General features: G+C 36.9%; 1 protein-coding gene across 1 annotated transcript in view; it reads right to left on the reverse strand.

Moving 5' to 3' along the window:
- Positions 1-317: 317 nt before the first annotated feature.
- Positions 318-25453, reverse strand: part of PTGFR (prostaglandin F receptor) — a 40375-nt gene continuing 15239 nt past the window's right edge. The window contains exon 3 of the mRNA XM_017531101.2: positions 318-1760. Coding sequence (XP_017386590.1) covers positions 1479-1760 — 282 coding nt within the window. The 3' untranslated portion in view covers positions 318-1478. The remainder of the gene's footprint in view (positions 1761-25453) is intronic.

Genomic DNA, 25453 nt, shown 5'->3' on the forward strand with positions numbered 1-25453 from the left:
TGAATTACACAGGTTTCCTAGAGAATCTGAAATCAGCCTAACAGGGAGGAATAATTTCTAAATGGATCCAAGTTAATTAAAGCAAAGAACTCTTACACAGAAATGAATTTCCCTATTATAAAGCAGGACTACCTACCCTAATTTCTGATAGACTTAGGACAATTTGAAAGAGCATTGAAATTCTTTTGGTTGAATTATACAAACAAGCAAAGACAAAGTCTCAATTATTAGTGGAAAATTTGGGGAGAGATTATTATCTCTTGATCTCCTAGTTAATCGTTATAATAATCCCCAAATGCTTGGCAAATTGCCAATCTTCCCCTCTTGGTACTGGTAGCACAGGCTTTGGAACATGGTGTCTTACAAATTTAATCAACCTGCTATCAACAGAATTTTCTTTTGATAAAAAGAAAAGAGTCTCGCTCTGTCACCCAGGCAGGAGTGCAGTGGTGCAATCTCAGCTCCCTGCAACCTCTGCCTCCTAGATTCAAGCAATTCTCCTGCCTCAGCCTCTGTGTATATACTTGTGTAAAGAAGAAACACACTAGCTGCAGATAGTCTTTAAATAATATATATTGATTATGTTTCTTTTGTTCTCTGACACAAATAATGGCTCAAGTTAAAGCACCTTTTGCCAGTGTTCTTTGCACCTAACACTGGCACATAGCTTCTGTTTATACTATACATGATAGAGTTTTGAAACTGCTGTTATGCAAGTTACCCATCTATGTGCTGAGATAGAGCCTTTGTTTCTCTAAAAATTATTTATTGTGCAACCATGCACTAAAATTTTTAGAGGAAAAAATGATTATTTGAAAATTGCTATCTATGACATCAAGAAAAACACTTCCAACAATCTACCTTCATAGTAATAAATGTAAGCAGTCGTATTTGGCAAATATGACAAGAATGAGCCCATTCTAGACAGGATTGCAAGGCCAGACAACCTGTCAGCCAGGCCTGGAATATGCAGAGGTTGTTATAATAAACCATCGTGAATTCCAGGTGTCTATGCATGTATTAACTGAGGCTACATAATGAGAGGCAAAATAGGCCAGATCAAAAAATGAGGCCTAGCTTATAAGGAATAGCTATAGAGTGGTAATCTCAAAATAACCATTTCACTATGCAGACTGCATTAAGATGTTCTCTGGCAAACAGGCCAAGTAAAGGCATTAGACCTCAACAGATGATTCACTCAAAGCATAAATTAGACAGATAAGCTCAAATTGCTTTCAGTGTGACTCCCATGGCAGCATTTCATTGTGTCTACCTCCCATTGGCAAAAACAAGTGAAAAATGTTCAATTGTACTGTTTATTTGACAAATTTCAAAACCTGAATCTGACAAAAGTATCTTCAAACTATATGATGAGTTCTGAATTTTCCAGTTAGGCTGCGGGTATTTAACTAACTGAAATATTGCCAAACATTTCTTAATTTTGTTCTAGTCCTACACTGACTTACCATCCTATTAAACTAGATGCTTACTGATTTCTCTGTAATTGGTGACTCAGAAATAGCAGCAACCTTTAAGGAATTTTTAATGGAGCTAAGCTCCCAAATATGTAAGCTGATGACATGCACTCCACAACATCGACTGGCAAGCTTGTAGAGATTCTTAAGGACAGCCTTCCTTAGAAGAATGTATACCCAAGGATCTAAGATTTGATTCCATGTTGCCATCCGGAGAGCAAAAAGCGTTGTTTCACAGGTTTCCAGAGAATGATTTGCATTTATTCCGATGTTGGCCATTGTCACCTAGAAAAGAAGAAATCAGGGTAATTAGTTGATACAGCCTTTTTTTCAATTCTATAATTTTTAAAAATTAGCTAGGTTAGATGACATTTATTTCACTTTCCACAAAGTGATGCTATTGTGCAAAATACTGACAGAAAGAAATGAATGATAGCAGAAACACTGATGTAGACATTTGAATCATTTGAATTCAAACTGACATTAGAACTACAAAAATGATAACTTCTATAGTAAGTCAAATATGCATAAAGAGAATCACCTAAGGGAGAACAAACATTGATATCAGTAATTGATCTTCTCATACTTCTGAGAACAGTAAATGCAAAGCCAACACAAATTTATTTCAGAGAAGTATTTTTAAATAAATAAATTATAGATAAGCTAACAAATAGTTTTAAGAAATGAATTTAGAGCACCTGATGCTAATTTGAAAATGGTATGTGACAAATGTTACTTTTAGAGTTTCTGCTTGGTAACTACAAGGATACCACTCTCCTTAATTTTGAATTCCTTTTGCTACATCTCTTAACCCTAGCCTTAACTTGGCTAAAACATTCCAAAAAGTATGAAGTGGAATTTTCTAAGGACTTTGAGGAAAGGGGTTCCTCTGTAAACTACCATTCTGACTTAACAGTAACAATGTATTTTGTGGTTTCATGTGTCCATTTCCTGACCACCATGATTTTGAATAGATCATTTCATGGAATCAGTTCTATAAATTGTCCCAGCTACATGTTAGAACTAAGCAAGTCACTGATCCCAGCTTTGACTTCCAAACAAACAGTTGTGGAACAAACAAGGTGGCTTTGAAAACATCTTGGATATACAAATAAACAAATAAAAGGTAAAACTGAAAAGTGAGGCTTGGACCATTGTGCCACCATTAAAAGATGATGTAACAAAGCCCAAAACACAAATAAAAAGAAAATCAAGACCCACTACTAGAAAGAAACACCTTAATTTGGCCTGTTGATACCAATGGTTGAAGAATACATGTTCTTTATCAAAACCTTCATTGTCTACACAACGAAGTACAAACTCCTCAGCTAGTTCCTTGATGATGCTTCTGAAGCCTACTTCTATAATCTCATCTCCCCTGCAAACCCCTCTGATACAACCACTGTGAAGGCCTCATCTTTCCCAGACGCACCATGCTCCTCTGAGCTTTTGCTTGTATAACTCCTTTTGTTTTGAGTTACTTGGTACATTGCTTTTCTGATTCTCCTCTCTCCCCTACAAACAGCAGTGTGGTCACCTGATGTGGAAAGGAATTGAGTCCCCTTCTAAGGAAGCCCAGCACCCAGGCTTCTCTCTAGAACACTAGGGTACCGCCCAAGCACTCATCATTACTCTCTGTCCCCACCTTTAACCCCCAGCCCCAGCCTTGGAAAAAGGTTACTCCATAGCCTGGCTTCAGAGAAACACTAATCATTTAGCTACCAATAAAGATGTAGGGAGAGTATTTCTGTGAAAGAAATACATTTATCATTAGTATATTATTAATAAGAAATACATTTATCATTATATTAATAATAAATACGTTCATTATAATAACAATTCAGGACAACCTAAGTGTCCAACAAAAGATAAATTTTGTTAATTTCACATAATTGAGATATATGCAAACTTTAATGTTTGTGATTCAGTGTTAACTTTTTAAAAAGCAAGTTGCCAAACTGTATGGATTATGTGGTTCCATTTTTTTAAACACCCAAATATGTAATTTTGTGCATAGAAAAAAGCCTGGAGTGTATGTTATTGTTACCACTGGTTAACTCTAGACAGCAGAACTACAGAGACTTTTTATTTCCTCATTTTCTTTGTCTCCAATTCACTAAGTTTTTAGATAGATCATGCATTGCTTTTATAAATTATGTTTTTTTCTAAGAAATTTGCGGAAATATACGATTTTACCAAAGAATCAAAACGAATGTGAATTATTTAGGTACATCTATATGGATGTGGGTAGAGGAGCACTGAATTTACCCCAGAATTGCCTGGAAAACTAAAGCCCTCATAAGGCTGGCAAGAGACGTGTGGGAGCTGGGGTCAGAACAAGGATGTCTGCCAGCTGATTCGACAAAAGCAGTCAGAAGCCATTTTCTCTGGTGTCTGGCAACAGTCTCCTGACAAGCCTTGAGAACATTGTTCTCTGTCTAGCCCACCTTCACTTTTCTTCCAGACACCTATGTACACAGTCTTATCATACACAGTCTTTTTCATACAGTTTCTAAGAGCTATCCAGTAAATGGAGCTAAAGGAATATAGGTTATTTTCTAAAATCTCTTCCTGTGAACCTTGGCACATTACAGTTGTGTATCTTTGTTAATGATTAGAATTCTGAGAAGTAGACAGGACAAAGTATTTGAATATTCTGTGAAAAAATTAATTCACCTGATAACTGTAAAACACTGGACACTAGGATAAGAGAAATAATAAGATCAAAGAAGCATAGAGGAAGGAGAGGATATGTTCATTGCCAGGTTGCAAAGAACAAAATAGAGAGGTAATACAATGATTCTCCATTCATTTGGGCCACCTGAAACAATTCTATCAACTCTTAAGGTAACCAGAGTTAATAAATCTTTCAGGCTACTTTACTCATAGATAACAGAACCCGTGTTTGCTAAGGTTTTATTCTGGATGTTCGCCCATTATCTCTTCTCATTTCTGTACATCTGTTGGCCAGAGTCAGGACTCTGTGGCTGTTTACTGTTGAAAGCAATGGTAAATTCGATCATTGTGCTTCTGTTCCTCTGTATATTCATAAAAGTAAATCAGCCTAGCAGCAAGTAGTTTTGAGTGTCTACTGTATCCAGGCATTGAGCTAGACGGCACTACTACCAAGACCCAAGTTAATGTGAGTAAAACAGAAATGTAACTGGAGGGATTCTGAGAACAAATTGAAACAAAATAGGCTCCATTTATTATGCACACACAGGATTGTCTACATCACCTCTCATGAGAAAACAGAATCACAAATCTTACAGGGTGCAGGAAAATGTCATCTAGTCCAGTCTTCTATACAAAGCAGAAATTACTTAGGGATGTCGTTAAGTATGTGGGAAGAAAGACTCAGCACTACTCAGGAAAGAATCCTTTCCATTTGAGTTGTATGAGTTGTTGAATGTTTTCAGGAGCTAAAATTTACAGGAACTAAAATTTTCAGAAGCTAAAATTTACTCAGCATATCCTGATTTTGTTTTCTAGAGCATCTTGGGATAATCAGTCCATTTACAAGATGTCAACCTTTCACATATAAATGGTTTGCAAACCCCTACCTCTTATACTCTAGTTTCTTAATCTCTTTAAGAAAATACACGGGACAGAAATAAACTAACTCTATAAATTGTCCAATAACTACAAAGCTCAATGGAGCATCATTTCCTGCGATTTGGACAAACTACTATCTGTGCCTCCAGGACTACATTAGCTACTTTCTCCCTTGCATATTCCCTTGTGAACTGATCCTAGTTCATAGTACATTATAAGAAATAATCCTCTTACTTAACAATTTCACTCAGTGAATATGTAGAATAAGACAACCTTCACTTTTCCCTGCTTAGTTTTCAAATTATTCAAATGCTTAGAAAATATGGATTTATAAATATTTACACATACATATGCAGGGTTACAGTGACATATCCATAACTCGACATTAATGAATTTACTAGCCAGGTGTGGTGGCACATGCCTGTACTCCCAGCTACTCAAGAGGCTGAGGCACGAGAATCACTTGAACCTGGGAGGTGGAGGTTGCAGTGAGCTGAGATCACACCACTGTACTCCAGCCTGGGTAACATAGTGAGACTGTCTCAAAAAAAAAAAAAATTACATATATATATATGTATGTATACACACATACATATATGTGTGTGTGTGTGTGTGTGTGTATATATATATATATATATGAATTTACTAGATGGCATTAACTTCCAATTCTGGAGTCTCAGATGTCACGTCTGAGACAGCACCTATGTATAAGTTGTTTGATCCACTTTCATGTTGCCTCTCAATCCACACCTTGTTTTTCTGCCCTTTCTCATTGAGTGTCATATCGTTTTAAAAGCAAACATTGTATTACAGGCTCCTAAGTGGTTTTCCAGTCTCTATTTATTTGTTTTTCTTATTTCATTTTGTTTACTCTAATTATAAAATATTTCACAAATGCCAAAAACATGTCATTTTCCCTGCCCTTCCCTCACTAAAAATTACCTATCTAAATCCTGCTATCCTTCCTGTTCCATCTTGTGCAGGAAGTCTTTCTTGATCTCCCTGTAGCTGACTAATCTCTCATTCTATACAGCCATTATGGGTGACACCACTCTTTTAACATTGATAAACATAGTATCAGTATAATAAATACAGCATGTTGAAATGAGATAATGTCAGTGCGTGTGTAATAGTCCCTTGTGTCTTGAGGGTAGGAATTGTTTCTTTAACTTCCTCGAATCCTACTCCTCTACTTTGTACAACATAATTAGGAAGAGACTCCTCCAGTGGAGTTGGGGAAGAAACAGGTAATTACAAGTACAGGAGTTAGCAGGGTTAGACAGGAAGCAGGCCAGGCCAGTTCAGATCCAAAGAGTCAAGTTAGATTTAAGATTAAAAAAAAGAAATACAAGGAAAGAAAACTTATGTGAACTTTTGTTTCAAGGAATTCCTCGGATTGTCTGAGACCTTTAACTTCTAGTCTGCCCAAAAGTTTCTATTTACTTCAGATAAGAAATCCTAGTAAAGTTAAAGTGAGTTTTAACTTTCTAAATTGCTATGGTGATAAACCTTACATCTCCCCTGAAGGCTTTGCTGTTCTTGAGAAAGGGCCACATTTGAAGATCACTGGGTCAGGTGAAGAGAAGAAGGCAGAGACGCAGAGTGTTTGGGAGCTGGGATGGACGGGGTGGGATTCAAAGTGCTACAAGAGAGGTATCTCTTCTTAGGGTGCTTTCTCTTGGTTAAAGAAACTCTGCCATCCCTACATCCTCTGCATGACAGGTTATTAGTTCAACCTTGTTAAATCAATCTCACTGACTAATCAATTAGTTCAATTCACTTTAAAGCGACCCACCTACTGCTGGCCATCAAATATACCTGTCGGTATCTCACACCTCCAGCCACAGGGGTGGTGCAAGAAGATCAGGTCCACTGGGGTGGCTTAGGCACAGCAGGGATCATGGAATTTCTTTACCCCAGTGTGTCTTCAAGGAAGGAGAAAAGGGAAGGAAAAAGTCATGTTAACACTTTATATATTTTAACCCATTTCATCCTCCTAAAACCCCTAGAAGTGGTTGCTATTTTTCTGATATTGCCAAAGAGAAAGCCCAGTCACAGACACATTAACTTGCCCAAGTTCACACTGCCAGTAAATGGCAAAAGCAAAATTTCAGCCCAAGTCACTGGCTTCCAAGTCTGTGATCTTCCACTACACCATTCCCAGTAATAAGGCCAGTGGTGCTATGTTATGTTTATGAATAAGATGATACGAAATAGCTAATACTTACTGAGTACCTACTATGTTCCAGGCACTGTTTTAATACTTTACATCTATTATCTCATTTAATCCTCCTAAAACCTCTGAGAGAAGCAGTATTATCTCTACTTTAAGATGAAGAAGCTGAGGTACAGAGAGGTTAACTTGCCCTAGGTCACCAACAAAAATGTGGTGGAGTTAGGATTTGAATGGTTGGAGATGATGACTAAGGATTTGTGTGATAGCCTCCATGGCACTAGGAGAGCTCATTTTTAATTCTTAATGGTTCTAGCTCCATCTGCCTATGTCTCGTTGTCTTTCAAGCTGATTCTAGCACTCTTTCATCCAATATTTCTCTTATACTTTTACTAGCATCTTTTTTAAAAAATCAGGAACTGGTACTAATCAATGTTTGCTCCAAATCTCCTATGCCCATAACAACAGATATAACCAGTAGGAAAATTAAATGAGTTAAACACCAATAACCAATGTGTCCTTCAGAAGGATGGTTGTCAAAACAATGAATGTGCAGAGACAGCTAGCTATCTGTCCTAGAATGAAAAGGTAATTGTAAAAATGTATTCACTAATAGATGCATAGTAATAGATGAAATAAAACAATGCTCAGTACCTTTTATCTTCCATCTTCCTATCTGTCCCATGATGAATGGCATGATTTTCATCTCAGTAGTTCTTTTTCCTCTCATCCTTTAGACCAGCCGTCCCCATACTTTTGGCACCAGGGACCAGTTTAGTGGAAGATAGTTTTTTCTTGGAGGCAGAGATGGTTTGGGAATGACACTGTTCCACCTCAGATCATCAGGCATTAGTTAGATTCTCATATGGAGCTTGCAATCTAAATCCCTCGCATGCGTTCACAATAGGGTTTGTGCTCCTATGAAAATCTAATGCCACCACTGATCCGACAGGAGGCAGAGCTCCAGTGGTAATGTTTGCTTGCCAGCTGCTCACCTCCTGCTGTGTGGCCCGGTTCCTAAAAGGCTTGGGCCTGGGAGTTTGGGACCCCTACTTTAGACTAATATTCAGATATCCTTTTGGACCTTGTTTTTGTTTTTTTAATCCAAACTTTTGTATTCACTTAAGAGTTATCCTTATTTTATCATTCCTATTCCTTGGCAGTGGAGAAAATTAAAAAATCAGTAGGCAAATTTCAAGTCTTCAAAGAAGAAAACACATCTATAAAATCTTATGTTTGTATATATACCTTGCATTGGCACAAAAGGAATTTGAGGCATTTTACTTCATGCTTTTAATATCATCATAAACTCTAGCTCATTCCAGATACGATCATCTACATCAAACACATAGGTACACTAAGAAAATATTAGTTATGCTCCAAATATTGGTAATAATAGATGCATAAGACATTTTCATCCAAATAAAAAATGTTTATCTAAAATATTATGACTGAAGTAATCATTAGCATCTCACCTATGAATTAAAGAAAAAACTAGTCCAGAAATTACTTATAATACCAGAGGTACAATGATTCAGGAATAAAAGGCTACTTTATTTGACCACTGGCAACATTGTTTTAATAGGAAAAGCAGGCTGTACCAGTTAGGTATTTCGGTAAACCATCCCTCCTATAACACATTATGTTTTTTCCAGCAAGAAATTTCCAACTGGCCCATTTAGTTTATTATTATAGTAGTTTGGAAAGATTTTCCAAAGCATTCTCAAAGTTGTAGCACAATAATTTATTTTTTAATAGGAATTTTTTCTGTCTACTTATTGAAAAGTCTGTAGGCTTTTTGTGCCTTGGCATCTATCCATTACTGAAATGTGTGTGTTGTTCACTGTGCCTCAGCCTTCATCTGTTTAATGAAACTGTGTGTATCAGTTCACTGTCTCAGCAACCATCTACTTATTGAAATGTGTATGTTGGTCTTCTGTGCCACAGTATTCATCTGCTTATTGAAATGTGTGTGTTGGTTCCATGTGCCTTGGCAACTACTTATTTATTGAAATTTGTGTGTGTTACTTACTGTGCCTGGACATCTAACTATATATTACAATGTACTTATTGGTTCACTGGTTTGGAATCTGTCTCTTTACTGAAATGAAAGTGTTGGTTTTCTGTGCCTTGCTACCTACTTATTTTATTTGTTGGGAATTTTTTAATGCGAAAAGTGTCCTTTCAAAGATAAAAGCTATCCATACAATTTTAGAGAAATAGTCTTTGAGAAAGCCAATCTAAACCTACAGACCAAATGCAAAGATACTAAAAGACCAACAAATTAAGGCACAGGCAACACACAGAAAAGGGTTGAGCCAGAATTAATAAAGAATGTCTATTTAACTCTAATGCATAATATGAGTCTAGTTAAAAATAAAATTTATGTATACTTCAGGGCAAAAATCAGCCCCTCCTGATAATCCAGTCAATTTCATTAAAATTGTTTCAGTTTAATGGCGGCACTTGAGTCAATCTTGTTTGGTCACAAAGACAAGACAATTTGAGGGTTGTTCTTTTGTTTGATTAACTTTCTGAACTTCTCTTGAGTTATACTTTTAACTTTCCTTCAGCATACCTAAGCAGCAAATTGAAATTCATCTTTTTTAGTGATAAGTCAGTGTATACCCAAACATTCTCTAGGTAATGCCTATGGCTTAAATCTCTGATTATATTTACTCTCTCCCATGTAATTTTCAGCTCTTTGAATATGAATTTCCTATTTCATAGCCTAAAATATTAGCCACCAAGTACAGTGCCAATCTGTCTCTTCTACAGAACAATCTAGTATAATGGTTATACCCCACATAATTTTCTCCTGACACTTTTCTTTGTATTACTCATGTTTCAACCGTTTCAGAAGCATATGCCATGACTCCATTAAACCATCAACTCCATCAAGAAAAAGGTTTTGTCTTCTGGACACCCTTATCCTCAGTGCCATGCTCAATACTTGGTACATACTGGCATTCAGTAAATGCCAAGTAAAGGAATTAATTAATGAGAAGAAATGTTAGGATCCATGGAGGTCACAAATGATGACTCCTATTTCACTCTGTGCTGGGCACATAGTGGGTGCCTATTTGCTAACTGGCATATAACCTGCTCTGTAATGCACAAAACTATACCAATTGCTTCAGCAGCCTCATCATCATCATAAATGAATAACCGACTTTCATCAAGTTCCTGATACTGTTATGTTCAGCATGCAATAGAAGACAGATTTAATGTGTTGTAGGATTTGGGGAGGGAGGGCCTTTCTTTCTCTTTTTTTTTTAAGCATATGTCACTAATATATCTCTTTAGCATAATTTTGGGGATATAATTACAATTACATTTTTATATTTTATTATTACTTACCTAAGATCTCAGAAAGCAGTCATTTACTTGTATATTTGCATAATAACAATCCAAAAAGTACAGTAAATCCTTTTGTTCAAGAGACAGTCAAGAGAGGCCATCAAATATTGTCTAAAATTCAAACAAATTTACTACTATATGAAAACTTGCTATATTTATGCCACTTAAACTTTTAAATGAAGATTCGTATTACTTTTTTAAATCACAAAAATCCAACTTTTAAATAAAAATAAATGTTACAATGCAGTATGCAGTTATTAGGTTGAGCTGATGTTCTTTCTGAAAAAAAGTACCAATCTCCAGATTTCTGACTAACAATCTTTTATGAAGCATTTTATCTTACCTAAAAATTCATAGTTGGTAGTACGTATTATATTTGCTGCCATTGTGACTGAAGTCTATGTTTTGCAGTAAAGTATAAAAATAAAACCTTGAGAATTTGTCAAAGTGGCCCACTAGAAAGAAAATTTCAGCCTGCTGACTATTGATTATCCTTAACAAAGCTACAAGGCCCTGCAAGATTGCCTTCTATGAAACAGATTGCATCCTCCATCTATTTTAAGGACAAGTCACAGTTAATTCTACAATCAGCATAGTTGTGTTCTGTCCCTTTTAATGAGTGACTGTAGCCCATCTATGAAATGGCTCCTTGATTCACTATTGGGCCCAAACCTTTGCTTTACCAAGGTACCTCACTCATAATACAGGTCAGTGTCTGTCTTGAGTATTTCCCTGCCATGCTACTGAGTAAGGATTGCTTACTGTCTCACTAGTAGCTCGCTACAAGAAGAATGGTGACCCCATTCTTTTTATTTGTTCATTTTTGAGAGCTATATTATAAAAAGCATACAAAAATGTTATTGTCTTGGCTTCAATCCAATAAAATCACTGGTGTTCTTGTGCTGCCCTCCATGTACAGGAAGATCTAGGAGATAATGTTAGGAACCCTGGATATCTGTGACTGTGGTGTTACAACTGCATAGGTTCTCTCTACTCTGTCAATTTTCACCTCACATTTCAACCATTCCCTGCTGACAAATGACACCAAACATGCAGCAAAAGGTAAGAGCACTAGAACATGCTTAGCAGGATCCAGTGATCTCATTGAACACTATCTCTAGAAATGCATCAAATCTCAGCTCTTAGTGTGTTGAACTTGATGCCACAGAAATCTCATGCTCCACAGCCTCTCATAAAGAAAGCATTGACTTCAATTTTCTGTTGCTAAATAGGACACCACTTTAAAATAAAGATCTAGCAATAATTTTTAGTCCCAGTGAATAACATAAACTGTATATAATTCTTGCAGTGTTGGGCAGGACCTTTTTTTCATTTGTTTGTTTTTGTTTTTAAAGGCAACTGTAAGTCTAGTTTGACAAGTCAGTCTCAGCAATAAACCCAAATCAACTGTGTTTCTTTGGTATGATCAATTATATGAAGAATTATTAATATAAGAATATACTAATTCCAGAAGACTGCTTCCAATTGGAACAGTTTCTAAGATTTTAAAGCAACAAACAAAATATTCTGATACTACTTTTAAGTACTACTGTGTAATAAAGGATTTGACTACTCGTCTAGTCATTGTCCCTGGTTCCTGGAAGGGAGGCTTTAAGCCCTTGGAATTTGCTTAGTGATGGGAGTGTCTTTATTAGTTCTGGTGGACACCTTAGACCATGTCTTAGTTTATGCTGATGAGGTGACTCATTGTAGAACCCTAAATAATTTCAAGATGGGGACCGGCCATACTTGAAATATCAACCATGTGATTAGAGTCAGGGTTTGAACCACATGACATCAGCCCGACCTTCTAGAGACTGACTTCAATCACATGATCAGTTATTCAATCATTTATGCCTACATACTGAAACCTGATTAAAAACCCTGGATACCCATAGTTCAGATGATCTTCCCTGGTTGATGGTATCCATTGACATTGTAGGAGGTGAAACATCCTAAGGACATGAAGCTCAGTGTTTCAGACTCTCCCAGAACTCACCATAAGGGTCTCTTCTTTTGGCTGGTCCTAACTTGTATCCTCTATAATAAAATTTTAAGTATAGTGTTTTCCTGAGTTCTACAAGTCATTCTAGTAAATTATCCAATTCAAGAGCATAGTGGGAAACCTGAATTTGTAGCCAGTTTGTCAGAAGTGCAGGTGCCTGGGAATCTCCCAAGCTTGCAGATAGTGTCTGAGGTTAGGGCAGTCTTGTGGGGGACTGTGCCATATATCTGTGAAATTGGAACTAAATCCATGTTACATCTTTGAGAATTGCACTGCAGGTTCCTTGTTACATCTTTGAGCATTGTAGTATGACAGAGGTTAAGTAAGGCTGGAAGGATTACAATAGCCTTGGGCTGCTTCAATTTAGGCATCCTGAAACTCATCTGGCATGTTTCCATTGGGGATTGGGTTACCATTTTCATACCATTAAGAAGCAGTTGGAGAATTTATGTGAACTTTTGATTAAGCCAAGGTGGTAATCTTAGGTCAAATACATCAAGAGTAAAAAAAAAAAAAATCCTTGCATTTGTCCAAAGTATAGAGTTTTAGATGAAGCTATTCTACATTTTCCTCTGATTGGTATAAGACAAATATTTTATTATAGAAAGATATAAAATGTTAGAACTGGAAGGAATCTAAAAATTGTGTAGTCTAATTTATTCATTTCACAGGAGAAACAATAACCAAGGCAAGCAGGATAGGTGATTTCCCCAAGATAACAGACATTTAGTATCAGAGCTGGGACGATGTAAGATCTATAACATCTAAAATCACTCTGTGATTCCCAAGCTCCTTCAGTTAGGACATTCACTAGCTATGGCAGATAAATTCTGATCAGGTTGTATTGCCAGTGAGAGACACAGCAAATAATGCCATGCGGGATATAATCAAATGTACTGCCTTTCTTTTATTGGTCATTGAAATAGAATGTTTAATGTCTTCTTAACTTTTCTCTGACTTACATAACAGTTGGCCTATGCAAATATTCATTTCATAAGCATTTATAAGGCATCTACTATAAATCAAATCTAAGTATTTAATTCCGAAGTCACATCAAGAACTAATAAAAGTCCAGTAACCTTCTAGATAGCAAGATAACATGGATTTATACTCTTTCTCATTTTATTGATACCAAATGGATTACTCTTGCTCCAGTGTATTATAAAGCCAACCAACTCACCACACCCTATGTGTATGCAGTTGTTGAGTATGGTGTGGAAGGGATGGGGAGAAAGAGGAAGGGTGAATACAGGGATGGAGACGGTTTCACACACTCGAACAAGTGCCATCATCATGTGATATCATTCTTTTCTAATGAGCTAATGGATATACTCAATAGTAGTAACTACAACAGCTGCCCAAAAGGCACCATTAAGATTAAGCAATCCACACATTGTTGTATTAGGTAAGTTGCACTAGACCTTTGTGTTCCAAAGGAGTTGCTGAGATTTTACTATTTTATTTTCAGAAATCTAATACTGAGATATTTGCTGAATTAGATGCTACTTTCAGACATGCTAGACATATAGTTCCCAAGAGTTAGGAGTGTATCATTCAGCATTTAAACTAAGGAATCACCAGAGTACACGAAAAACCCTTTGGGTCTCTTTAAACAATGAAATGCAGACAGACCCCAACTAACAAACTTTTAAAATATCATTCACAGAATATGGTTCACCATAATAATGTAGCATCTCTTTATTATATAAGCTAGTTTAAAATATTGTGCCATGTATAAAAATTAACTAAAATAAAATTCTGTGGCAGTGTTAGTAATCCTTACCTAAAACATGATGCCATCTCTGAGGGGTATGTGTACATACTATCCGCCCCACCCCTGCCAGATTCCCTATTTTCTGGTTAGTCCAAAGGTATTTATACATGTTTTTCACATTCTTCTTTCATCCAAAACTTATTCTTCAACTCAGACTTCTTTTCATGACTACTTCTCCATGAGTTTCTATTTGAATTATTTCTTTTTCTTCCACTGTCCCAAGAAACTGACTACCCGTGACTCATTCTCTAAAGATATTATTTTATAATATAAAAAGTCTCTTTAAAGAGAGACTTTATAAACCAGCTCTCCTTCAATCAATTCCATGTTTATGAATTTATTCTAAGGAATCAAACAGAAATAGCGTACAAAAACCTACAAATTCTTCATCTCAGGGTCGTTTATAAAATGAAAAAATATATAAGCAATCTCCAACAAGGAGGGATTTACAAAGAGATTACATTACACCTACACAATGGAATACTTTGCACCCATTAAAATGATATCACCTAGGAATTCCTGCATAAAAGGGGAAATATTTATAATGCAGTTAAGAAAATAAAGAGGATTGTAAAGTAATAATGTTTTAGTTTGGTTAATATGATAATAATTACATAGCTAAAACTTATTGCATAATTCCTATGTACTTTCTGAGATAGATACCACTAATATTCCCATTGGAATGATAAGGAAAAGGAGACAAACGGAAGCTAATTAACCTGAGTAAGGTCAAACAGACAGTAAGATAAATTGGGTTCACAAAGTCAAACTTTTTTTTAGAAAAAATAGATTTTGCAGGGGTGTCCAAGGGAGGAATACAGTCATGGGTTCTTAGTTTCTGTTTCTGGTTGCACTTGTTGGGCGGGTAAAGCCCCTTCCTCATCCCTCTTTTCTGCTTATCACTAGATACAGAAAGTAAAAACCATGGCTTCAAGTTGCTAAGAGCCTAAAGCAAAACAAAATAGAACAACAATAACAAAATAAGGGGGGTTGGACAAGCTTGATAGAGCCTCTCCAATACGTGGGTACATGCGTTGAGAAAGGAGTAGAAGAATACAAACAAAAATGAAACAGCACATAACAAAAGTTGGGTCTGTACTTGTGTTAGGCACGGTGTCAAAAATGACCCCCTTAATATGCCCAACCTAGTCCCTGGAACATGTGAATATAATGAAATATGATTCCCAGAATTATGTTATAGTGTATGGCATGGTCAACCTTAAGATAGTGAGATTAAGTCGGCCTAATTTAATCACATGAGTCCTTTTAAAGGTAGAGAACTTTCTCCAGCTGGTAGGAGCAGAAGCCAGAGAGATTCCCAGTGTGAGACAATTCATTTCGCACTTTCTGGTTTGTGCATAGAGGGGCCACAGGAGAAGGAATGCAAGCTGCTTCTAGGAGCAGAGGTCAGCCCCCACCTGAGGGCCCGTCAGGAAACAAGGACCTCAGACCTATAGTCACAAGGAAATGGATTCTGCCAGCTACTAAATAAGTTCTGAAAAGCATTCTTCCCCAAGCCTCCAGGTAACAGCCCCAACACTGCCCCATCTTCATTTCAGACACTTGTTGAGACCCTGAGCAGAGAACCCAGTTGAATGCACCCAGACTTCTGACCTACAAAACAGTGAGAGAAGATGAGCGCTGTTTCGTGCTGCCATGTTGTAGGAATCTGTTATGCAGCAACAGAAAATTAGTACAGTACTTATGAGTCATTTAAAATTAGGAAAGAGTGATATTTATATATAGCAGATCAAAAACCTACAACAGCCATTATAATTAATGGAGAAAGTGTAGATGCGTTTTAAAATCTGGAACAAGACAAGGATGCCCACTCTTTCTACTACTGCTTAAGACAGCATTGACAATGCTATAAGAAACAAAAAACAAAGTATAAGAATTAGGAGAAAAGAGATAAATTTTGTTACCTAGAAAAACGATTAGACTCAATAAATGATTGAAACCAATGAGTTCAATGTGTTGTTGAAGCTATGACCAAATTAGAAAAATCAAAATCATTTCTCTACACTAACAATACCAACTATAGAATATAATAAAACAATTATTTCTGTATTTTTCAAAGTTTATATCATTATAAACACATATAACTTTGTTAGTAGGTACATGCCCTATCAATGGTCATAGTCAAAATATTTAGAACATTGTTATCAACCAATCAGAATGGCACAGACAATGAACAAGTAGTTCAGCCATTATTTTATTTCTCTTTTTGAAATAGCTGGGAAGGGCAAACTTTATCCACTTTCTCCAAGGAGAATTTCTCTCAGTAATTGTTTTTTCCATAGCTACGGGGAAGGGGTTGAGTGAAATTAAAGCAACAGGGCAAGATGTCTCACTTAAAACATTGCAGGGAGCAAGAAACATGGCTGGTATGGAAGGGAGAGGAGTGTCTATAGAGCTGGGGAATGGGAAATTAAGAGAGAGGAGCCAGCCCAGGTGACCTGCATGTGACCGCACTATCCTACCTGAGTGGTCAGGATTAAAAAGTGTGGCTCAGGTGGCCCCCCCTGCGTGAACTCAGAGTTGTTCCAGGCATGTGAATGCTGGGGGTCTTGCCATTACTTGCTTTCAAATTATGAAATGATAAGGTTAAAAGTCCCTCATGGAACTTGATTCTCATACCCCAAGTAACAAAAATGGCAATTAAGGCATATCTACCTACCTAACAAGTACTTAACAAAGTCCACCACAGAGGTAGGTAAATTTTAACATAAAAACCAGCTTAATAGTTCGAATTATTTTTACTTTATAGCACGTTCAAGATAAGCAATGGAGACATTTTCTGTGTACTTTAACCATGATTGATCCCAAACTGAAGGCAAATCATCACCAAATTGCACTAATGACTCACTCACATAACTAAGAAAGGTCTAAGTCATCCCAGAAGTAGATCTGAAAATGACCACCAAAGACTGTCTTTCTGCCCTTAGGAGACTGTCAGCAAAAGCTCTGGAAATTTCTTTATTGCACTGCTGTAAAACTGCAGCTCCACTACTCTCTTTCCAGTACATAAATTCTCTTAATTTTTCCATTAAGCTACCAAGTTTTGTGGTATTATTTCCAATACCAGAAAGCCAAACCCTTTCTCTGTGGTTATATGGAAGATATTGTATTCTTAAGAGGTTTTGCAAATAATACCACAAAAATGGCCTCACTTAAAAGAACAGAATTTTTAAAGAAATAAACAAGAGGAGATAAAGACATATGATCAAAAAGTATGTATTTGTATTCAGGTAAACTGTTTCATAAAGTAGATGGGCTGAACTAACTTTCAGATTTCTCTGGTTGTTTAACCAGTGAAAGATACAAGATCCAAAACCCCCTAACTCAGAATGGCACAAGCCGAAAATCCCAAAAGGTAATGATGGCTTGTTGGCATCTTAGAGGGGACTTGACCTTATTAAACACATTCATGCTAGGAAGCACAGCATGAAAAGAAAGGAATTGGGATAAACCTGAAGTTTACTACAAGTTTATGGAAAAGAAATCAGTGTGAAAAAAAGGTGAGATAATTTAACCCATGGAAAAAAGAAAAAAAAAAAAAGGAAGTTTATAAATCAACAATTAAGTCAAAAGAGAAGAGTTGCAATTTTAGAAGAGAATCCATTCTCATAATTGGTAGGTAAGATCCTGCTCCACCAAGCCCAGAGATCACCAGACACCACAATGTATATGAACTCAGGAGGCTTTTGGTCAAGAACTCTCTTAGCTACTTGGCAAAGATTAAACATAAATGAAGTTTCTTAGCACAGCTGTTCCATGGAAGGCCATAGGCACTTGTTCACAGGATTCTTTTGTAACAGAACTGGTTCTGTTCATGCCTCCCCAGATACACTACAAATTCCTTTGAGGTTAGTATCCCATTTTAGTCATGTTTCTATACCCTGGAGCACATGTGCACAGGCCCATGGTAGGCACCCACTGAACATTGTCATACATTACTACTGAGTTTCGCTGGTGTACCAAATGGAATCATGGCCACAACAGTAACAATAACAATCATGCAGCACCTTTCATTGGATGCTTACCAGATAGCACGTGAAAACTCAGGTTACCTGATTAAATCAGTGATAGAGTCAGAATTATTATCTATATTTTACAGAGGTTACTATCCATCATCTAATATCTATATTTTACTGAAGCACACAAAGATCCTTAATAATTTGTCATTCCTCATTCTTCCTCTCCTCCATTTTTTCTTTCTTTTTTTTTATTCTCTTTCTTCCTTTCTCTCTTTCTTAAAATAAATAAATAAATAAAGATATCTTTGCATATAGTAAGTGCCTTATAAATATTTGATAGGTGATTTTAGAGCCAAATTAGGAAACCTAAACAGTTTCCCCAGTCAAGGAATTCTTTTCAACTGGGAATGAATATTGACTCTTTCTTCCCAGTAACAGAAGCTGAAGAGTAGTTAAGCACCTTGACTCAGACAAGTCAGAAGTCACTGAGGCTGGCTATGGTGGGACTGTCTCTTTCACTCCGCAGAAAGATTTGCTTCTGCAGGGTACTCAATTTTTAAAATTAAGTCCTTATGGAAAAGCTCTGCAAAACAAAATGATAATCCCTGCTCATGTTTTGCACATTTGAAATGATGGGAGCTGTGATATTAAAATCAATCATGAAAAAAAATGTTTTTTTCATTCCAGAATTAAACCCTAACTGAACCCCAAACAAGGGGTGTCTAAATTCTTAGTTCATGGTCCATCTAACGTGGAATACATGGTGTGCTATAAATGCATGTGCATGTGTGTCTTTCATACTGTAATTACAAAAGCTGTAGTGGCGGAACCTTTCTCTTTTGTATTAAAATAATTATCAAGGCACTTCAAAGCTGATTTCTTTAGGATTAAGAAATAGAGCCATTTGTAACTAAACTATGGAGTTGCCTAATTTTTTTGTGTGTATAAAGCTGTGCAAAACCAAATCCAGAAAGAAATAATAAAAGGGTAATAAAAAGAGCCAAATACTCTACCTCAAAAAAAGAAAAATGTAGATACATAACTTCATATTCTCATTCAAACAAACATCTATCAAAATGCTCTTTGCTAAGCCAGAGAAGTTATATTGAGATTATTTACCAAGTGGAATAGATAAGTTATAACTAAATGTTTCTTTAAAATTTTTGCCACAAAACATGATTGTATTTTAAGCCATAAGAAAAATTATTTTTAAAGTATTTTCTTTTTTTATTTATTTTACTTTAAGCTCTGGGATACATGTGCAGAACATACAGGTTTGTTACATAGGTATACATGTGCCATGGTAGTTTGCTGCACCCATCAACCCAACATCTAGGTTAAAAGCATTTTCTTTGTTATTCACAAACTAATCTTTACATAATAATAATTTATTGTTTGCCTTATTTTCTAATATAAATGCCAGAAAAGTAATCACTTATTACTCATGCATTAAATGAAATTTCCAACAAAAAAAAATGTCCAAATAAAAAAAAACTTTCTGCTATATCCTGCTCCATTATAATCCATTCTCTACAAAGCAGCCAAAATGATCTTTTTAAATCATGCATTAGAGCATACCTTTCCCCTGTTAAAAAAATAAATAAAAATAACCCTTCAATGGCTTCCAACAAATTTTAATTGAAACTCACCATGGCTTCCAAAGGCCTAGACAATCTGACTCCTACCCTCCTCTGTATCCTCAAATTCTACAACCTTCACCTATGCTCCCCTTGCTCCAGTGAATGACCTTTGCTTTGTTCCTCATTACAAGAAGCTCATTCCTGTTACTGGGTTTTTATGCTGGATTTTCCCTCTGCTCAACCACCCTGCCCCATTAATTTCCCATGGCTGGCTCTTTTTCGCTACTCAGGACTAAGCTCATGGTGACAATACCCTTGAACATCCGATCTAAAATAGCTCCATTCCCACCCACAACCACAGCGTGGTGTGTATGTGCCACATTTTGTTTATCCAGTCTATCATTGATGGGCATTTGGATTGGTTCCAAGTCATTGTTATTGTGAACAGTGCTGCAATAAACATACGTGTGCATGTGTCTTTGTAGTAGAAACATAATTATTACTTTTTGAAATCATCCTGTCAATTGGTTTACTTAGTATCTACCCATTTTCAAACCATCCTTACTCCACTGCAACCACCACATTAGAATGTAACCCATAAGAGAAGGGATATTGCCTTGTCCAGCAACACGGCCAGCACCAAAGCCCTAGCACCTTACACATGGAAGGCACTGAGAAAAAAATTTATTGAATAATTGAATGAGTATTTCTAAACTCATTATGGTATATTTTGTGGCATATTTTAAGTGTCTTGGTATGGTATTTATGGAATATTTGAAGTGCCTTCATATAGCAAATTTTTACTAAGGACATTTATCTTTGGCTCTTTAAAAAACAGGAACTATGGTATCCTGCAGCTGCTGTATGTCTAGGCAGGACTGCAGACAGTAGGGTTCTGATAGCAAACACATCCGATTTTGCAAGGCACAGGATAAACAGGCTTCTCAGTGAGACATAAACACATTTTTAAGACAAAAATTTGCTTTGTTGTCATCAGCATTCTGGAACTGGCTCCTTCTTACACCCTCTGATTTTAATCAAAGCTTGACTCGTTCCTCACAACACTCAGCAATGACTTCTCTTCCCTGCATGTGGTTTTAACCTTTCAATGACAGCAGAAGAGAAAAACAATTTCTCAAGGGTAAAAAAAATTCTCTACAAAATCTATATTTTGCTTAACACTTAATGCTAACTAACATAACTGTCCGTTTTTTAAAATTTTGAATTCTAAAATTTACTCAGATAAATTAAGACCTGTTTAGGTTGGGGACAGAAAAAGGTATGAGACTGGGGGCATTGTCAGTGCTCTGGAAGGGAGAAGTGAAGCAAAAATTACTTTTAAAACATTATTAAAGGCAGCCTGGTTTAGTGAATTTGTTTAGAGATTGCTCTCCATCAGTCCTCGTCAGCATAACAGCAGAGTACAAAACTAACCCTCCTTTTAATAATGCTTACTTTTCTGTACATATCACAACCATCTTCTTACCTTTGTGTTTTCTTCTTGTCAGAGCTTTTCTCGATGAATATTGACTTAAACTAAAGACATTTTAATTTTAACTAAAATCTCAGATGTAATATATGGCCAATAATGTTGTGCAACCATCATGATGTTAAGTATCATATGATTGCATCCCTTGGGTCAACCCTCTGGACAGACATAGTCATAAATACTTTCCACATCTAAGGAAATCTACATTCTATAAAATGTCATGAGGATTCAATGAGTTAATGTCTGTAAAGCACTTAGAACCTTGTCTGACACACAGCAGGAGCTATGGATGCGGTTTAAAAAAATCAATTGGTTCTTACACTACAAAAAAATTCTTAAGCAAGAACTTTTAAACCATCATCACAATTATAGGTTTATAGTCATATTTCAAAAAAACTTGACTCTTTTTATAAGAAATAACATTTTTAAAAGTAAAATCCTTCTGTGACATTCAAATGCAACAAGTAACCACAGCTATAATGGTGTTGTTTTATTCACTAATTTTATTTGTGGTGAAAGGATTCTAAAGGATGAGCTGCATTTTCTTGAAGTTTTTCAAGTAGTATATGAAGCAGCATAGGAAACAGAGTAGAAACATGGGACATTCACTCTGTCACTGAGGAGCTCTCTATCCACTTGAGAGATTAGATTAGTCGCAAAACAAATAGCACAAAATCTATCATCAGATAGAATTAGATGCTATATTTTATCTACAGAAAGAGAGACAAATACAAGGTAGAATAATCACAGCAGATTTCTTGGAGAATGTTACATGTGTAAATAAAGACAAAGAATTTCCAGAATTGTAATTTCTCTTATAAAAAATAAAAACTCAGATTTGAATCTGTGTAATGTGCTATAGTAACATATTCTTTTTAGAGAGATGATTTTTAGCCACCAGCCACGTATACATTTGACTACACTTCATGTGAAGCCATGCAATTTTGGCATTTTATTTACAAAATATTGGACTTCCTTTAAGAAAACTGGGAGGGAAAATGTCAGTTACTTAGCCAGTACTCATATTTGAGTGCTCTGATTTTAATTATAAAATAATTAATAAATAGTATTTACCTAGTCTTAATAATAGCACATTAGTCCCCCTTTCCCTCTACAGGTTGGGTGCTACAGGCCTGTCATTGAGTAGGGAAACCTAAAGCCAGTTTTCTCCCTCTACCTACCACAAAGAAGCCTCGTGCCTGTTTCCTGTGCATCCCAGTGTGCTTTAATTGACAGAAAAATGAGATAAATTCCAAAGGAGAAAACTTTATCGATATATTTTGGATGCTTGTCCTCTCCAAATCTTATGTCAAAATGTGATCCCCACTGTGTTAGTCCATTTTTACACTGCTGTAAAAAAATACCAGAGACTGGGAAATTTATTAAAAAAAAAAAAAAGTTTAGTTGGCTCACACTTTTCCAGGCTGTACAGCATGGTGCTGGCATCTGTGTCTGATAAAGGCCTAAGAAAGGTAACAACCATGACAGCAGGTTAAGGGGGCAGAGGTGCATCAGCTGGTGAGAGCAGGGAGCGAGAAAGACAAGGGGGAGGTACCAAACTCTTTAAACAACCAAATCCCATTGAACTAACTGAGGGAGAACTCACCACCAAGGCATTGGTGCTAAATCATTCACGAGGGATTTGCCCCCATAATTCAATCACCTTTTACCAGGCCCCACTTCTAACTTTGGGAATCACATTTCAACATGCAATTTGAAGGGGAGAAGTATCAAAACTATATCATTCCACCCCTGGGCCTCAAGTCTCATGTCCTCCTCACATTTCAAAATTCAGTCATGCCTTCACAATAGTCCTCCAGAGTATTAAATCTAAAATTTAGAGTCCAAAGTCTTATCTGGAGATGAGTTCCTTTCACCTATAAAATTATGAAATAAAAGACAAGTTATTGACTTCCAATATACAGTGGTGTACAGACATTGGGTTAACATTCCCTTTCCGAAAGGGATAAATAAGCCAAAATAAAGAGGCAACAGACCCCACACAAGTCCTAAACCTAGCAGGCAGTCATTAAATCTTAAAGCTCCTAAATGAATCTCCTGTAAATCCACATCCTGCATCCAGAGTACACTGATGCAAGGAGTGGGCTCCCAAGGTCTTGGGAAGATCCACCCCTGTGGCTTTGCAAGGTGCAGCCACCGTGGCTGCTCACACAGGTTGGGGTTGAGAGCCTGTGGCATTTGCAGGCATGGTGCAAGCAAACAGTGGCGGTAGCATTCTGGAGTCTAGAGGACAGTGACACCTCCCCACAGCTCCACTAGGCAGTGCCTCTCTGGGGACTCTGGGTGGGAGCTCCAATCCAAAATTTTCCTTCTGCACTACCCAGGAAGAGGCTCTGTGCTGGGGTTCCATTCTTGCAGCTGACTTCTGCCTGGAGGTCCAGCCTTCCCCTTACATCCTCTTAAATCTAAGCAGAAGCTGCCAAGCCTCCTTCACTTTTGCATTCTGTGTGCCTACAGGCTTAACACTATATGGAAGATGCTGAGGGCATAGGCTTACACACTTGGCAGTGGCAGCCCATGTTCTGCCTGCGGCCCTTTGAGCCACAGCTGGAGCCAGAGCACCCTGAATATGGGAAACAGCATTGCAAGGCTGTACAACTCTGCCTAGGTCTCTGGACCTGTGATGGGAGGAGCTGCCTCAAAGACTTCTGAAATGGCTTTCAGGCCTTTTTTCCATTGTCGTGGATATTAACACACGGCTACCCTTTAGTCGTGCTAATATCCCTAGCAAGCGATACCTCCGCAGACTGCTTGGAATCTACCAGAAGACCAAATTGCAAATTTTCTAAACTTTTACAATATGCTTCCCTTTCAAATATAAGTTCCAACTTTAAGTCATTCCTTTACTTCTGTCTGATCATAAGCTGTTAGAAGATGCCACAGCATTTCTTGAATGCTTTGCTGCTTAGAAGTTTCTTCTGCCAGATACCCTAAGCTATCACTCTTAAATTCAAACTTGCACGGATCCCTGGGTCATGAACACAATGCAGCCAAGTTATTCGCCACGGCATAACATGTATGACCTTCACTCCAGTTCCCATTAAATTCTTCATTTCCATCTGAGACCTCATCAGCTTGGCCTTCACTGTCCATATTTCCAACAGGTTGTGATTTTGATCAGTTTCCAAGAAGTTTCTAACTTTCCCTCATCTTCTTATCTTCTTTTGAGCCCTTTAAACTCTTCCAACCTCTGCCCATTTTACAGCTCCAAAGCTGCTTCCACATCTTCAGGGATCTTTATAGCAACACTCCACTCCTGGTATAAATTTTCTGTGTTAGTCCTTTCTTGTATTGCTGCAAAAAAAATAGCTGAAACCGGGAAATTTATAAAGAAAAGTGGTTTCTTTCAGCTCAGGGATCTACAGGATGAATAGGAAACATGGTGCCAACATCCATTTCTGGTGAGAACCTCAGGAAGCATACAGTTATAAAGGAAGGCAAAGGGGGAGCAGGCATGTCGCATGGCAAAAGCAGGAGAGAGAAGGGAGAGGTCCTACACTCTTAAACAACCAGATATCATGTGATCTAACTGAGAAAGAACTCATCACCAAGGAGTCGGTGCTAAACCATTTGTAAGGAATCTGCCTCCATGATTCTATCACCTCTCACCAGGCCCCACCTCCAACGTTGAGAATCACATTTCAACATGAGGTTTGGAAGGAACACATCTGAATCATATCACCCAATGTTGGAGGTAGGGGCTAGAGAAAGGTGTTTAGGTCATGGGGGTAGATCCCTCATGAATAGCTTGGTGACCTACATATGATGATGAGTGATTTCTCCCTCTGAGTTCATGCAGAAAAGCAACTACTTTTATAACAATTATTTTATAAATATTTTTATATATGAGAATTATCTGTTCTTTGCTATCCAAAGAGTTCTGGAAAAACCATTTAGAAAAATACAAATACCTATACATTCACAAAAGGGATAATGCTCAACAACTGTAACAAAAAATATTTAACTACTCTATTAATCGAAGAATTAAAATAATCTATTTTCCCCATTAGCTGGGCAAAAGGATAGATGTACCCGGAATAC

The sequence above is a fragment of the Cebus imitator genome, unplaced genomic scaffold, assembly GCF_001604975.1.
Source record: "Cebus imitator isolate Cc_AM_T3 unplaced genomic scaffold, Cebus_imitator-1.0 Scaffold3, whole genome shotgun sequence".
Classification (NCBI taxonomy): Eukaryota; Metazoa; Chordata; class Mammalia; order Primates; family Cebidae; genus Cebus; species Cebus imitator.